This window comes from Rhodnius prolixus, unplaced genomic scaffold, assembly GCF_049639745.1.
Source record: "Rhodnius prolixus isolate KJV_2025 unplaced genomic scaffold, Rpr scaffold_3, whole genome shotgun sequence".
Lineage (NCBI taxonomy): Eukaryota > Metazoa > Arthropoda > Insecta > Hemiptera > Reduviidae > Rhodnius > Rhodnius prolixus.
Window position 1 is genome coordinate 13,685,775 of NW_027411603.1, and position 17,157 is coordinate 13,702,931.

General features: G+C 32.6%; 2 protein-coding genes across 2 annotated transcripts in view; one reads left to right on the forward strand and one right to left on the reverse strand.

The window, feature by feature from the left end:
• The window catches only part of Rpn2 (Regulatory particle non-ATPase 2), a 406,206-nt gene that overhangs the window by 99,111 nt on the left and 289,938 nt on the right, over window positions 1–17,157 (reverse strand). The window lies entirely within an intron of this gene.
• The window catches only part of 5-HT2A (5-hydroxytryptamine receptor 2A), a 97,493-nt gene that overhangs the window by 70,114 nt on the left and 10,222 nt on the right, over window positions 1–17,157 (forward strand). Inside the window, exons 3-4 of the mRNA XM_074127475.1 lie at window positions 13,622–13,849; window positions 14,456–14,759. Coding sequence (XP_073983576.1) covers window positions 13,622–13,849; window positions 14,456–14,759 — 532 coding nt within the window. The remainder of the gene's footprint in view (window positions 1–13,621; window positions 13,850–14,455; window positions 14,760–17,157) is intronic.

A 17,157-nucleotide genomic window follows, 5' to 3' on the forward strand; every position in this document is an offset into this window, starting at 1 on the left:
CCTGACCTGGCTCCGTGCGACTTTTTCTTATTTCCACGCATGAAAAAGGGCATGAAAGGTCACCGATTTGTCAACATTGAAGAGGTCAAGAAAAAAACGAAGAAGGAGCTGTCAGCCATTTCTAAAGATGACTACAAAAAATGTTTCGAACAGTGGGAGCACCGGTGGGACAAATGTATTAGTTGTAATGGAGAGTATTTTGAAGGGGATAAGGTTGTTCTGTAAAAAATTTGTAAATAAATAGCTTTTAAAAAATAATTCCGGTTTTTTTTGGGTACCCCCTCGTATTGTAACATTATATTGTTATATAGTTATACAGATTGCAAATAAATGAATAAAATAAATGATGTTTGGTTGAAATCTGATAAAGCAATCTTATTATCGATGTATTTGTGAATAATTGAAAAATTCAATCTATTTAAAAAAATTCATCATAATGTTGGACGGAAAACAAAATAAAAAATATTATTTTTCACAGCGAGCAATTACCAGAACTAGCCAACATAGCAGATAAATAGAAATGGGGAAAAATCACTTATTTGTGTAAAAGTCACATGGAATGAGAAAGGTAGCCAAAGTGGAAAACAACATTTTTCAAAGTCGCCTGGCAGTCAACCTATACACGTATTATTGAATTCTTACAAATGTGACAGGGGATTCTATGATATGCGCAAAACCTGTCCTACAAACGCCCAAAACACACATATATACATTTCATCCCACACAATACATTTCAATATAGCGAATTATTTTCTCACTTCGCGTCTAAAGGTAGATTTTTTTTTCTTATTATTATTATTTTATTTTCTATTGAATAAACCCTTTGTTTCCCATAGGTATTTGTTATATCTGGAAAAATATGGCGATTCTGTGTTTGCAAATTTATAGTTTTTTTATGTCAAAAATCTGGAATTAACATGGCATTTCCTTTTTTCAATTAATTAACTTACTTAAATATATTCAGAACTTTATTGAACATTCAATTGCCTAATAATTGGTTCAACTTGTCCAATTAAAACTAGAGAAATGTAATACAAATCTCTGACTGAGGATGGTTCCAGAATGATGCGAAACGACTTATTGATTTAAGACACATTAAAGTAACTATAGATTGTTTTCGCTTTTTCTGGTGTAACTAATCCCAGAAAGTTGAAATTGAAAAAGAGGTTAGTTCGTTCAACATTTTATGTTATCTAAACTCTTTTGGAGATTTATTTGAAGTGAAAAATAATAATAATTTAAAACTGTTAGAAGGTATGCTCGAATCATTGCTCTAAAGGTAGCTAATGATTGGAACTGTAAGTGAACTGTAAAGTCAATACCACTGTTTATAACAAAGAAAAAGTAAAGTAGAATTAAAATTGAAATGAGGCAGAAAATCAAATATCGCCTACTAAGTACAATATAACTTGAAGAGGAAAAAGTTGTGAGTGTGTGAGTGAATGAGAGAAGAAGTGAAATATTTGGGAAGTAAGGTTTATGTTTGGCAATATTATTGTTAGTAGGTAATGAAAGGATAAGTGAATCGATGAAAACTCGAGGAAAGGTGCTCAAAATAAAAGAAAACAAATAAAAAGAAAAGTTTAGAAATAAATAAGAGGATAGAAGATGGAGATTGGAGAAGGCAGTATCTATTGGAATGTAAACCACCAACTCTAGCTCTTGCTATTTAGAAGAAGGGGATGATGGTATATCTGTTGGATGGACCAGTATGAAAAGAGACTGTTTCAATTCAGACAATAGCGGGATACAGGCTGGGATAATTACCGCCAGTGAACTGAATCTCCCTATTTTTGTACTAGACTTTTCTTTCACTCCACGATCCCGGACATAGTATCCTTCTTCCAGCCCACTGACATGCTCCACTTGTCTTCTATAAAGGAATTCTCTCTTTATTCCACTAAAATGTCACAAGTTCATGGCAGAGCCAAACAGCAATTATAGCAACTATTGTAGTCTTTTAACCATTTATACTTTAATAGTTTTAACTTTTTACAAATATTTTTGGCACTATTACCAAACTTCGTTACGTATCCGTTCATCTTTTATTGAAATTATTTGGGAATATTTTAATTTTTTTTAATGTTCTCTTTAAAAATGCTAAAATGACTAAAATATCACAAAACCTACGGATCAACTAAATAATGTGCAAAAGTCTGTAATTCGTGTAAGATTGCCACACTACATACAATCACCGCACATAATTAGCTTATCCCTTAAAAATAACTATCCCAACATTTGCAGTTTAAATGTTGGTGATGTCAATGTAATAAGTTCTGCTTGAGTTATTAAACTGGGATCCCGTAAGTCCCTGAAGAAATTATTTGAACACTTTTCCTTGAATGGTGTTTAAGGTGGAGTGTCTTCAGTTGACGAGTTCTCTAGCCCTTCCCTAGAGTTAAGAGGTTAATTTTTAAGTTAATTATGAGAGAGATTAAAGCTAAGTAATGTGATGTATACACTTTCTAAGTTGAAACTAAGAACATTTAATTAATTTTAATGGCTTAAATATATAAATACTAGCCTATTACACATTTTAGGCTTAATTCTTTTGCAGGACACTGTTGGGGATGCATATTAACAATTTTTGAATGAAAAAGTAGCTATATTTATAAAAAATGGTCTTATAAAACATATTAAGCCAAGAATTGTGGGTAAACCTTTCATCGTGCGAAAAACAAAAACCTGAGATGAATGTAAAAAATTTAAGCATCAATCCAATACAATCAACTTGATAAAAAGCTCATTATTACACACAGCCAACTGAAGAATGATCATTTTGTAAGAAATAACAGAAATTAAAACCATCCGGTGCTTCATCTCCCAACAAATATCATTTTGTTTTATCTTAAAAAATTAACGAAATTTAACGTCAGACCAATAATAGTTTCATTAATAAATTTGTAAGAGGTACTAAGACAAAACATAGGCAGCTGTGGAACTTTTTTTAACCTTTTGAGGAGGAACCGTTTTAGTGAAGATAATGGGGCTTGCCAGTAGTTTCTGCAAAATTATAGAAAACTGTACAACTTTTAATTGCAGAAGTTCATAAGTTCATAGAAATAAAGTTTAATGAGACCATTAAACTTTATAATTACAACTTTTAAGTAATTTCTACAATATAAACATAACTGGGAGAATTTACAGCAACGTAATAAACATATAAATTTTGAAAATAATTAATCTCGCCAAGTACTGTCTAGCCAAATTAATCTCGTCTTGCTCTTAACGACTACAATATAAGAATGTTGATTGTAAAGAAGTTTAAAATTATATATTGTAGAAGAAGAGAAATGGAATCAAAGGTCTTATGAAAATCAATGAAAATAACAAAAATAAAATAGTTTGAAATAAATAATAATCTGAAAGCTAGGGCTAGCTTTGCTGGAAGAGATAGGCTCGATATATCTGTCATGGATTAGATTAATATCATATTTATGTAGCTTTTATTTTCTAGTTTTAGAGAAACATGTTAGCAGCAAATGTGACATCACCCAAGTCTTATCTTTATTTTCCATAATTCATGTAGAACCAGGCGCCGCGCACTTTATTGTATCACTAACCAAATAAATTTCCTCTCAGACATGAATATTACTGCTCCTCTCATCCCTCTTTGATTAATCCCTTAGGTACCTCTTCCCTTCCTGTCCTACAGGCACGCTTGCATACATTCATCAAATAATATATTATGTGGATATAAATGTATAAATCAATACTAATTGTAGTCTACTATGTTTACGCTTTCGCTATTATACATACTATTCATATTATGTAATATTACTCATTTTTCAAATATTGTCTAAAAGGAAGTAAACCTTCCCGTCGGCTCAGTTTCTTGGAGGTAAGCCTTAAAATATACGCTTTAATATCAAACGTTTCTGCACGGATGTTCTTTCTCATCAGTAGCTATCTAATAACTTTTGAATTTCGAGTCTATGAAGGTGCTATGAAAGTAAAGCTAACAAAAGTACAACTACCATTAGTAATACCTGCGAGTACCGTCTCATGTTACGACAAAGATCAGTTTTCCAACAATAAAATGCTTCTTTTTTTCACCCCCCTCTTCAAACTTACAGAAAATCCATATCTAGCTCTAGAGGAAATAGTGCACGAAAACTCAGATAAAGCCGAAACCGTTTCTTTGTGAATCTGTTTACCAAGACGGATACTTGGCTAGAAAATACAGCAATCCCTATAGCTCCCTATCACTTGGACTATACTTACAGCAACATTTCTAATTTTTTCAATAAGGAATAAGTTTGTTTAAAAAAACCTAATATCATGCATTATTACAGGTTCCACACTAATAAAATAGTGAGTTATAAAAAGTGAACTTTTTTTATCATATTAATATCAGTTATGAAAAATTGAGGAACCTATTTCTGGTGTGTAAACTGCACCGTCACCATTATATAAAGGAAGTTACATAATCTCTAATCGTTCTTAGTTTTCTTTGAAATCCCAGAACTCAAAAAGTGTACGAGAATTACGAGTTTTTGGCGGGATAACCAGCTTTTTACGAAAAAAAAACGAAACTACCATTCATGTACCATTGACGGCCACTAAAAACAGAACAAATACAATAAACCAACGTCTAAAGAAAAAAGAACTATGAAAATGTAGCACAAACAAAGTCGTGTAAATGTTCACAAAAGATTTTTCTCCGTTAAGAGGGAAACTTACACTAAACTTCTCGACAAAGACATCCCGCTGCAACTGTTAGCTATAATTATGCTGACCTCTTTAGATAAAACGCTTCCTAGTCAATTTCAAAGTAAAACTAAGCTACTGTTTACTAAATTAAACTTTTATCTAATATATATAAACATGACTTTAAAAAAACAAAAAAAAATGAATAAAAATTACATTAGCATTTTAATGAGCAGAACGGTGATAAAGTTCTAATTAATCTACAGTAGGATTAATTTACGGACTGGTGTCTCGTCATATAAAGAGTACACGGAGAAGAAACAGCATCTCTGAGATCTCTGTAGAAGACCATTACTTTTAAATAATCCTTAACTTTCTTTCTCTGTAATAGAAGCACATGAAAAAAAAAAAAACTAACTAAAAAGAAAGTAACTCAATTATAATTGCAAATATATTTTAAACTTGAGAGAAAAGTGGGGAGAAAAAGGAAATACATAGACTTCTTAAAAATAAGGCAGTTTCGAGGCTATTGTGAAGGCTAAGTGCAGATTCATGTAGCAGAAAATGTCCCTTCCCTCAACTATGGGACTAAAAATGGACGCTGAATGAAATTTAAGTGGATAGCAAAAGGCTACTACTTGTTAAAATACAATTTACAGGCTACATAGCAAATAGTAACAGTACTAGATTATTGTCAGAAATAGACTATTCTCTGTAGCATCAACTAAATAAAATGTTTAAACAGTTTGTAAAGAGGGTAAATTAGAAGATTTTTGATCCATACACCAGCTTGATATACCTACCAGAAACGAGATTAACATGTTTATTAACGCTGGAAAAATTGGAAACTGGTTTTAAAAGTGCCAAGCATCCCAAGTTTTTATTATTACTATTATTTTAACCTAAGTATATCTAATGGTTTTAATGTTCACTTTTACCTATTACCCATAAATGAGCGGTAAAGAAAAATCTCTATTAAACTTCGTTCTCAAGAATTGCACAAAAAAAAAAAGAATGCTAGTTACAAACTAGTTCAACCAACAACACAGGAGGCTGCTGAATTCTATTCTACTCCGCCTGCTGTATTTCTTATTTTGGCAAAATGTATTTTCAGCTACTCTAAGAAAACTGTCTTAAATAGTTTTTAGTAACTAAAAACATTAACAACTCAGGTTAGATTAGAGCAGTAAAGGCTTATCTTCAGCAATCTGACTAAACGTTCAAAAGTAGGCTCTAAAGATTATGATAACAACGTCAACTATATTGGATTAAAAAAGAAACTTAAAATTCATAGTATGAAGTACCAAATTAACTAAGGCAAAAATCTAACCTCACTTTTCTTCTCTTCTTATAAGAAATTAACTGAAAACTTTCTTAAAAGTATATAAAAATTAATTATAATTTTAAATAACTTAAAACAAAAAAAAAAAGAATGAAAAAGTCCGGGAGAAAATTTATTATTGGAATGGGATTACATTGAAAGGAACTTTTCCTTTTATTAGCCGGCTTTTATAAAATTAATTATTAAAAGAGAATTTAATGGATATATTAAAGATTTACTTTTTTCTTAACGACTTCCTATCACTAGTAAACTATTTTTATATATTTATTTTTGGCGTGATAAATGTAAATAAAGTGAAAATGTATCATGGACTTCCAACATTAACTTACTCGACGCAGCAACATCAGATTTCTAAAATGAAAATTAATTGCCTCATCAGAAAAAGTGATGTTCAGGAATGAATATATCGAAACAATTTTAGAGAGGAAATCACCTAGTGAGGGGGGAATGCTCGGAGACGTGGAAATTTACTTTTTGCTGTTGATGGTACGATTCAATTCAGATAATCTGGTATTTCTCTACCTGAATAAATTTTTAACGGCGTGCTGTTGATCTTTGGATAAAAATGAATAACACTGCTGACCCAGGAAAAAGAAGAACAGCTACGATCTAACTTCAGGTCAATCTTAAAGCTATCACTCTAAATTTTGAGTACACCAAAATATGCTTATCGTAACTGACGTGACGTTTTCCTTGACTAATATGGTGGCAGATATTTACAGTAATAATTATAATTTACAATGGTTACACATAAGCTGGTTGCAAGAATACCAGATTATTCCATCCAGAACACTTCAGTTTTCATTTAATTACTATTTTTATTGATGTGTTTTAAGTGTGGCATTTGGAAAATTTTGTATAAGAATTTCCTATAGGATTATGTTATTAGGATTTATGTAAATTAATAATTCAGAATTTATAAATAGTTAAGTGATGGAAAAGACGAACAGATAGATATATTCTTGGGAATAGATACGAGGGTCGTTTGAAAAGTCCGTGCAAAGTCACGAGATATAGCACCACTGGCGCGTATCGAGGTTATGTTTAGTTAGTAGCATCTCTTGGAAGAACACACACCAAGTTTCAGCCAGATCGGTCTATTTCTTTGTGTTTGGCATTCGTTTGAATCGAGAAAGTCGAGTGATTTTCAAAAAATGGACGAAAAAGAATTTCGTGTGTTGATTAAACACTACTTTATGAAAGGCAAAACGCCTCAGGAGACTAAAGAGAAGCTTGATAAACATTATGGTGACTCTGCACCTTCGATTAGAACAGTTTATAAGTGGTTTCAAAATTTTCGGAGTGGCCATATGGGCACAAGTGACGCTGAACGTTCTGGACGCCCTGTTGAGGTTACTACTCCAGAAATCATTGATAAAATCCATGATATGGTGATGGATGACAGAAGAGTGGAAGGTGCGTGAGATTGCTAGTGCTGTGGGCATCTCGAATGAACGGGTACATAATATTTTGCATCAACATTTGGACATGACAAAGCTATCCGCAAGATGGGTGCCGCGATTGCTCACGCTTGACCAAAAACGAAATCGTGTAAAGTGTTACAAGGACGGTTTGCAGCTGTTCCAGAAGAATCCGCAGGACTTTAAGCGTCGTTTCGTCACTGTGGATGAAACATGGATACATCACTACACTCCTGAGACCAAAGAACAATCTAAACAATGGGTTACCAAGGGGAAATCTGCGCCAAAAAAGGCGAAAACCGTTCCTTCGGCCGGAAAGATTATGGCGACTGTCTTTTGGGATTCGCAAGGAATAATCCTTATCGACTATCTGGAAAAGGGTAAAACTATTACAGGTGCATATTATTCATCGTTATTGGACCGTTTGAAAACCGAGCTGCAAGAAAAACGCCCACGATTGGCCCACAAAAAAGTCCTTTTCCATCACGACAACGCACCAGCTCACACCTCAGCAGTTGTGGTTGCAAAATCAACGGAAATAGGGTTCCAACTCGTTTCACATCCCCCCTATTCTCCAGAATTGGCTCCCTCGGACTACTATTTGTTCACCAATATGAAGAAATGGCTGGCGGGAAAAAGATTTTATTCAAACGAGGAGGTGATTGCAGAAACGAATGGCTATTTTTCAGACTTGGACAAATCCTATTATTCGGAAGGGATCAACAAACTAGAGCAGCGTTGGACGAAGTGTATAAGCCTAAAAGGAGACTATGTTGAAAAATAAAAAAGGTTTACCCCAAAAAATTAAGTAGTTTTTATTTTTGCACGGACTTTTCAAACGACCCTCGTACTTGAGCTTGCTACATGCATTGCAAACGTATCCAACACACTCACTATATCCATTCGAGGAGAAATAAGAAATTCCAACAAAATCTGTGGCTTTAGCACTAATACGGATTTCCTTTTATCCAAAGTATTCTTAAATCTTCAAAAGTATACTTAAATGCCTCTTCTTACTTTACAATGCTTAGAAACGAACCACAAAATGCTTTATATATTATAAAAAAAAAAAGAGAACAATTTTTCAAAATGCCATTTTAATCCATTTTTGACAAAAATTTTCTCATCCATTATGAGAAAATCTGCGTTGTTGCAAGCAAAAAAAGTACACTTATAAACGGGTAAACGCTTTTTATTAGAGAGAAAATTTAGTAACGTCAACTAATTTAAGAAAAAATTGTGCTCTTCTTTTGACGATCAACCCTTATTCTACAGTCCAACCGGACAGTTTTATTACTCCTGTTTTAATTCAAATTTCACGAGAACATCAAATAAGTGTTTAAATGAAAATCTAAAAGCAATATAACGTGCTAGTTGTAATTGTTAAGCAAAATTAATACTAAGTGCAAGATATTACAAACTATGAACATAAAATTGTTAGTTTAAAAACAAAGAACTTTATGCAAATGAAAAAAAAAAAAATAGTAAGAAAAGGAGATAAGAAAACTATTTTACCGAGTAAATATAACAATGGAAAAAGGAAATGTTCATGCATCCTACATAATCTGTAAAGGTATTAAAGGGTGACTGTTTATTCTTTCCTCCACTGTTTCCGCTGTTCTCTTTCTTTGTAAGAGACCCACATTGATGGGTTACACTTTCATCAGGTTGCATAATCTTTGCATTTTTCAGAACTTTTGCTTTTTATTTATTGTGACCTAGAAACGATGTTAAGTAAAGCTCTAGTGGTAAATAGGTTTTACAGCTTTATTGTGAAAATAATTGTTCCTGAGTTGGCCAGGTATGGTTTTGTAAAACCCACTATTTCTTAAAGGAGATCTAACAAGACGTACATCTTGAAAACTGAAATCGACAGTCTGTTCGGAAAGTTCTTTTTCCTTCGTAGTAATTTGGAGAATAATCGAGAATGTAGAAATAGATGTTACATCTATGTCAGTATCTGGGTAGTGTTACAATAGTGATCTTTTTTTGGAAGGAAGTATTTTTAGTAACTTCAATCTATTTCACGGGAATTTCCTCTTGATCTAGGAATGAATCACTGAGACATCTTCAGTACTGCACTTACTTGGGATCTTCTGCACACATCTCACAGTTTGAGATTTACTGGTTTCCGGTAAAAGTCTTTCTTCCACTACAGTTTTTTTATATTCCAAGATTGTTCTCATAGATGGATGATCCACTTGATGGATGATCATTCTAGATATCATTTTTTTCATCTATTCATTAATGATCACAATACAGCTAACAAAATAGGGTAAAAACTGGGTACATGTTTGACTGTAGTTTGACCCACATCATCATTAAAATTCTGCCTATCGTCACAGAACTCCCTTATAATATTGGAAACATTGATTTTAGTAATCAATTATTCACAGCCACAGTTTCTGTTGCTACAAAAAAAAAGAGTCCATGTTTCAAGGCCAGCTTAATGTCCAAGCACCAAATTCATGACGTTGAGAGCAAATTAACAAGAGTGTACGCGCTGTACTGCAGCGAATGGGCAAACCCTGGACATGTATAATTCTTTAATCATATTAATAAATTAGTCAAAGTCCCATTACCACTAATGATTGAAGACATCATCACATAACTGAATCTTCAATCATTAGTCCTAATCGGGGTCACACTAATTTAGCTACAGAGATTAATATTGACGAAATTTTACCCAACACTGCTTAAAGTACTCAAACAAAATTATCTTTGATTTTAACTGAAAATAGCACTCATGGTTTTTTTCCCCTTTTCTGTCCGATTCAGATTTTTATCCATCACCATTTTACATGTTTTTGGTTTCCGCTAACAATGTTTCAGTTTCGAAAATTCTCGCTGTGTGAGTGATAAAGGTTACATAGTGAGTTCAAGCGACGGCGACGGTTAGAATGTTTCTAAATAGTAGAGCCTTCTTCGAAATCAGTGAACATTTCAACATCCACAGAAATTAATATTTAAAATAATCTTAAATTATCTCACTCCTCTCAATCATGGTGCCAAAAGAGTGCCAAATGTTCGTTTTTTTCCTAATCAGTTGGGTAATTAAAAGCCAGTTATTATGAAGCCTTTATAAATTCAATATTCAATAGTCTTTTTGGATGAACAGTTTTTCTAAGAAAAATACCTCGAAATCTGTTTTTACCATTTAGATGATGTCAATTGATCTCCAAAGTTCTCTAGACTTCAAAAAGTACTGGTCATGTTCTTGCATAACCATCAAACAAAGGAGCATCACAATAGATGGACTGATCTAAATTACTAAAATAGCTTTTTCCCAAAATTACTCTGAATGATTGTTTCGTATTCTAAACACCAATTAACCATTGGTTAATCTAAAATGTTACCTTAAAAATGGGAAGCATTTCAGCAGTATTTATCAGTTACTTTTTCTCTTTATGTATTATCATACAAATTTCATTATCTAAAACAAATTTATCTGATGATGCCAGCGGCAGACGAATAAGGGTCAAATGTTTCTTTTCTTGGTATTTTTAACTTCAATGCGATTAAGTGTTTCTATTAATTATGGTTAGTGGTCCATCGCCTAAAATGCTAATTTAAGATGGTTGAAGAATAAAATATTATAACTGTATAACTATTAATTTCTGAATAAATTAGGAAAGTTATTACTCAACAATACCATCAACTATGGACGATAGTTGGTCATTCTTTAAATATATAGATAATTTTATGGCGAGAATCACACTGACCCAGATAAGAGGTCGGCGGATCTTAATTTACTGCCATACTTCAATATTTTTTAATCTACCAAGAAGAAGGGAAAAGTTCAACAAACAAATGAAAGAATATTGTGTCCCTGTTCGTAGGAATCCTTCCATCCGAGAACGGGGTCCGCTAATGGATCCAATAATGTCAGTCTCCTGCTACCCCTTATAAGTCTCCCGTCTTGCCAGTGTCTTTTAAATGGTCAATTCTCTTTATTTTTCTTTTCTCGTTTTATTGACATTAACTTGTATTCTTCAAGAATTTTACGTCACAGCTTTCTCTTTTCTTTTTTTTTCTAATAACAACTAGTTTTATTGCTTTATTACTTATTCTAAGAACTTGGAGCTAATATTTGCTGTGAGAACCGACTAAACTCTCTTTATAAGAAAAGATTTATTTCATCGAATACTTGCTGGGGGTACTGAAATTCTTTAAACAGAAGTTTTCATTTCAGCGGTACATAATTCTAGAGTTCATAACAGAACCAGTTCTATACACTATTAATTTAACATAGCTAGTTCACATTAAATCTTGAAATAAGTAATCAAGAGAGATGAGTAATTGATGATGACATAAAAATCATCAAAGTATTTTATTTCCAATGAAGTGAAAAACTTCACAGTTATCTAAGAACTCTAAACCTGAAACCAAAGTAATTATAATGTTAATTCTAGGCTGTTTTTTTTTTTGTTTTATTTCATTTTTAAAATATACGCTAATTACAAAATCGGAAATAGTCTCTAGAAGACATTGTCTACCGTGTGTTGGATTTCCTCAGAGCACAATAAATCTGATTAAAATAGATTAAGATTAAAAAAGTTCCCTGAATAGTGACGCAAACTGAAAGTGATAAATTGGACTATTTTTATTGATTCAAGTTTAGGGTGCTGTTAACAATTAATTGATGTTGAAGAACCGATGGAGATCTGTAATTTACTGGCCTCAACGTTAACCAATGGAATAACACATACTGTTTAAAGAATAAAAATAAAAACTTCCCTCACCCTCTGATGATAATAATAATATACAACTAGAAATGGTGAAAATAAGGATAGCGTTGAATGGTGCACAGGTGTTTGTAACAGATGTTAAAACTGTTTGTTTTATAACAGTGAGCAATGTTCTTCTCAATAGTGTTGAAAGTGTATTGCGGTGAAAAACAAGATGGTAAAAAAGTGAAGATGTCAAATGGCTGGAAGATGTGCATTGTTAGAACCAGTAAACGCTGTGGGAGCACAAAGAAGTTCTCAATTGTAACAACCGCAAATAAAGGATATGTTATCGACTTTATCTTGGCGACCCATCTTTCAAGAACAATGTAAAGGCGTCCGTGCCCTGCCTTTACTCACAATACACGGATGACAATGTCTATATCAATAAGAAAACTGTATAAACTCACTAGAGTGGAATCTACATCAATTTTCGAATCTTTCGATTCATTAAGGATGTTTTTTTGCAGCACTTCTTTTAACTGAAGAGGAAATTAGAAAAATAATCTTTTTCTATCAACTTTAACAGAATCTGTGTAGACATGGAATCTGAAGTGAAACGCTAGACATACGCATACAAACACTGTATTTTAGCGACATATTTTACTTACTGTAACAATATGGCAAGTATTTCAGACGTAGAAATGTGACAAATTACAGGGAAGCGCAAATACCCTGTTCTAGGAAACATTACAAGCCATAAAATAAGATCTGACACTCGTTCATGTTTTTCTATTGAAGCCAACAAACACGGTTTCGAGGAAAAATTAAAGTTAGTGGAACGCAAGTATAAGAATTCAAATCAATTTAAAACTTTACTTGATAAAAAGAAAAGAAAGTAAAAAACATAACGAAGCAAAGAAAACAGGATGTTACATAAATCAATGCTAAATGTGGAGAAGAGAATTAAATAGTAAATTCAATTCCTGACAGATAAATGCTCTTATTAAATACACTTAGTTTCAAGATTGGATTCCTCGAACGAAACGAAATTTTTATCGAACAGGGGATTTCAATAACTCATCTAATTCTCGTTAATAATATTAGTAATGGAACAATAAACTATAATGACACTTTCAAGGAACGAGTAACTACCATTTCTTTTCAAGAAGGGCCCCTAACTGGATTATTTGGGAAAAATATTTAGAAAAGTAAATCAAAGAGCGTCAAAAGTTTTTAGAGAAAATTTTTGGAGTCATATTCGAGAAAGTCTCAAAACTGTGAAAAATACCTGTGAGAAATTCTAACGGTTCAGAAATTTCCACCGCAAAGTTGTTTGCGCACTTAACGATTCCCGAAAGTAAAATATTAAGTTGGAGCCAGCAACATTTTCAATTTTTGTACTAGTATTCGCACATCTAATATTTAATATTTATTAAAAATTACTTTTTCGGAGTTAAAAAACTATTGCGATGTATCATCAACTCTTTATATTTAGTTAATACTGATATTTCACTAATATTGACTTCTTTTTGTTTCAGGTTACTGGCCACTAGGTGTAGTTTGGTGCAATATATACGTAACATGTGATGTACTTGCATGTTCCTCCAGCATAATGCACATGTGTTGCATTTCATTAGGAAGATATCTTGGAATAAGGAATCCATTGAAAACTAGACAAGAATACTCAACAAAACGCCTAGTTGGTTATAAAATCGCCCTAGTATGGTTGTTGTCTATGCTAGTATCTAGCTCTATAACAGTTCTAGGTAAGCCAATTGGTACATTATCATGAAAGTTTATCATAAAAGTCTGGAGTTATAAAATTTCCAACTATTCCTACCGATTCCCATCCTTCCTATTTTGACAGGTAAGTGAAAGAAAACTCAGGAAAAGTAGACATTAGCTTTCATTCTAGTGGATATTCGGATACCTTTCATACACGAATATACTTATTATTATATTTCCTTACTATATTATTGAAGGATGGACGGATTAAGTAAGAAAATTAATCCAGATAAATAATTTTTCTTCTCCATTAAATAAATATCCATAAAAATATTTGTTTAAAAAATTAGAAATAATAATGAGCTAACTCGGTAATATTAGAGCTAGCCAACAAAGGAAGCATGTAGAAGAGGGCTTTCAAAAGTTCTCTCAAAAGCTTAGAGATTCCTTAGATTCTTTGTACAAGACAATAGTTTGAAAATGACCAAATTGACAAAGGACCGTACTTCTAACAAGTATATTGCTTAAATTCCTTTTAAACTTAGAAAATAACAAATTTCGACGATAAATATTGGTTTTATAATTTTTTTTTTCCTGTAAAATATTATTGTTAAAACATATAATAATAATTGATATTAAAATTTTAGGTATACACGACGCATCTAACATAATGCCAGAACCAGAATTATGTGTAATAAATAATCGTACATTCTGGATCTTTGGTTCATTGGTAGCCTTCTATATTCCAATGGTAATCATGGTAGTGACGTACGCCCTGACAGTACAATTATTAAGACAAAAGGCAAGATTTGTGGCCGCATCTGGCGAAGAAGAAGAGCGACAGTTTAGAAGATTAGGCGGCCGTTTTAAACATAGACACCATATACACCACCATCGAGCCAGTTCGCAGGCCAAACTCTTGTACAGGACTCCCGGTAACGCCAGTGACAGGTAAGCTATTCTTATTTACTATTTAATGTTTGCCTGAGTTTCGGTCTATTTGTTTTTTTTAGAATTATTAAGGATCGACAGCTTTAATTATTAATATTTATGAATAAATCAAGTCAATTAAGACCAATGTGAAAATGATACTTGTCACGTAAGCCATGAGACTAAATTAAAAGATACAAGAATGGCGAAATCGCAAGATATTCCTAATTTCATGAAGGAATATTGACAACATATCGGGCCTCCCTGTCTAAAAGGTCTATTCTCAGTTGGGTCCTTTCTCTACCTTCAAAATTTGTCGGATCAGACAAATCGCATTAAATCAAAATTGCCTCTTACCCTTCACAAATGAAATATCCAAGGTTTATTTTAGGATTTGAAGCTGTAAGAAAGAGAAAAAATCTATTCTTCTTCTACTTCTACAGTTCTTGCAATGACCGAATAGTTATTGATATCTCTTCAAAGGAGCTTCGAAGTCTTCTAAGGTAGCTTAGGAAATGTATGGATCGGATTCGTTCGACCTTTGACTTTATCACTGCCCACACCAACCTTAATCTCTCTCGCTTCATCTTTTTTTCCTTTTTTTTTTTATAAATGAGAATAAATTTACATTACCATCTGTTGGAAGAATAAAAATAAACAAATCGTGAAAAAGAAGTTTAAAAATAACTTACAGATTGAGAAAGAGAAGAAAACTCGTAGGGATACGTGGGAATATAAATTAGAAAAGTTGAGCTGCATTTCGCAACTAGATAACCGGAAGGAAGATATGCCATTATTTTAACTTGGCAGTATTTTGATTATTATTACGTAGACATTGTGCTTTGCGGGGGGGAGGAGGAAGTGGTGGCCAAGTAAGCAGCTGTTCTGAACACACGAAAGAAACCCCATTACATCCTCTTGCTGTTGTATCGCCGTCGACTTCACCACAGCCTCCATCTCTCAGCCAAAAACAATAATAACTTCTAAGTAGAAGGATGTTCAGTAAAAAAGAAAACTTTAAACATTTCCTCGTAAATGACCTTCTATTATATAAACACATTTTCCATAAATTAAAATGAACTTGAAGAACTTTTACTTTTTTTCTTCATGAAAACTTTCGGTTAAGAAGGAACCCAAAGGTTTTCTTCTAGTTTCGTGTTTTTTACTGAATGGTATCTGCCTTTACCAGAATTAAAGTTAATTTGGTTTACTGTAAACCTCCTCGTTTAAATCAACATTCAGTGGCTTCTAATTAGGCTTCTAAACTTATCAAATCTATGAAAAATAGCTTTCAAAAAAAGAAAATTTTTAATCAGTTTCTTATATTAACTTTTGTTCGATACATAATTTTTCAATTAAACTCTCCGGCAATAAACCAAGTCCGAATGTTCACAAACTTAATAGAAAATGCTGTGTATCGTTTAAGTCTCTTTTATACATGCGCAGTTTTCACATTTCCATTCATCCAAGCTATTTTGTCCAAATAGAAATTTTACTGTATGTTCAATTCTCTTAAGTACTTGAGCAGACGTTACTACCGTAAAATATTCACGGAAATTGCAAGTTTGTGTAAGAACTTGAACCAAGAGAAAGGAACCTTTTAAGAAAGAGTTTTGTGCAAATCTGTAAACGTAGTGTGCTAGGACAAGAAGAATATTGTCTTTGGAAGGGCCATCATAGCCTGCATAAAGATAGGTCAGCTCCTTATTGGGTGGATGAGAGGAGGAAAGACAACCGGCAAGGGAATTTGTAGAGACAAGATGGACTGTTGTGCTAGTAAATTGCAAAATATTATTTATCCTTCTAATATTTTCCTCCGTCTTCTCGCCGAAATAATGCTGATATAAATCACCTCTCCCAACAAGCCGCTCGCTCAGTTACTATAAAACAGTTTAAATATTTCAACAGTTGGAAGTAAAAGACATTTCTTCCTCGTCTAGAGAGAGACAGACGCTTAAAATAAATTACACTAATTCGGGATTAAATTACATTAAATAATGAAACAATTGTAAAATACCAATCCTTATTCTATTAACACTTAATTTTAGGCAGCTTAACTAATAGATAAGTACACAATCCATTTCCATTTCTAAGATAAGTACGCAGTAAAAAATTAAATTATAATCAATTAAGAAAGCTGAATTCGATCCTTTCACAACAAGAATAATTGAAAACTTATTATTTCTAAAACTTTAACATTTATGAATATACATATATTGGTTTTAGTGACCGTAAAATATTAAATTAGGGATTCAAATTGGCGAGGAATCGGTCCAAATGAAAACAACAACTCGTCTTTTTGCCAACGTTTCGACAAATATATTGCCTGGATATTACAAATACAAAATTATAAACAATTTAGAGAACTGAAAATCAGTAATATTGTACAAAAATAATAATAAATAAAATACAACCGAAC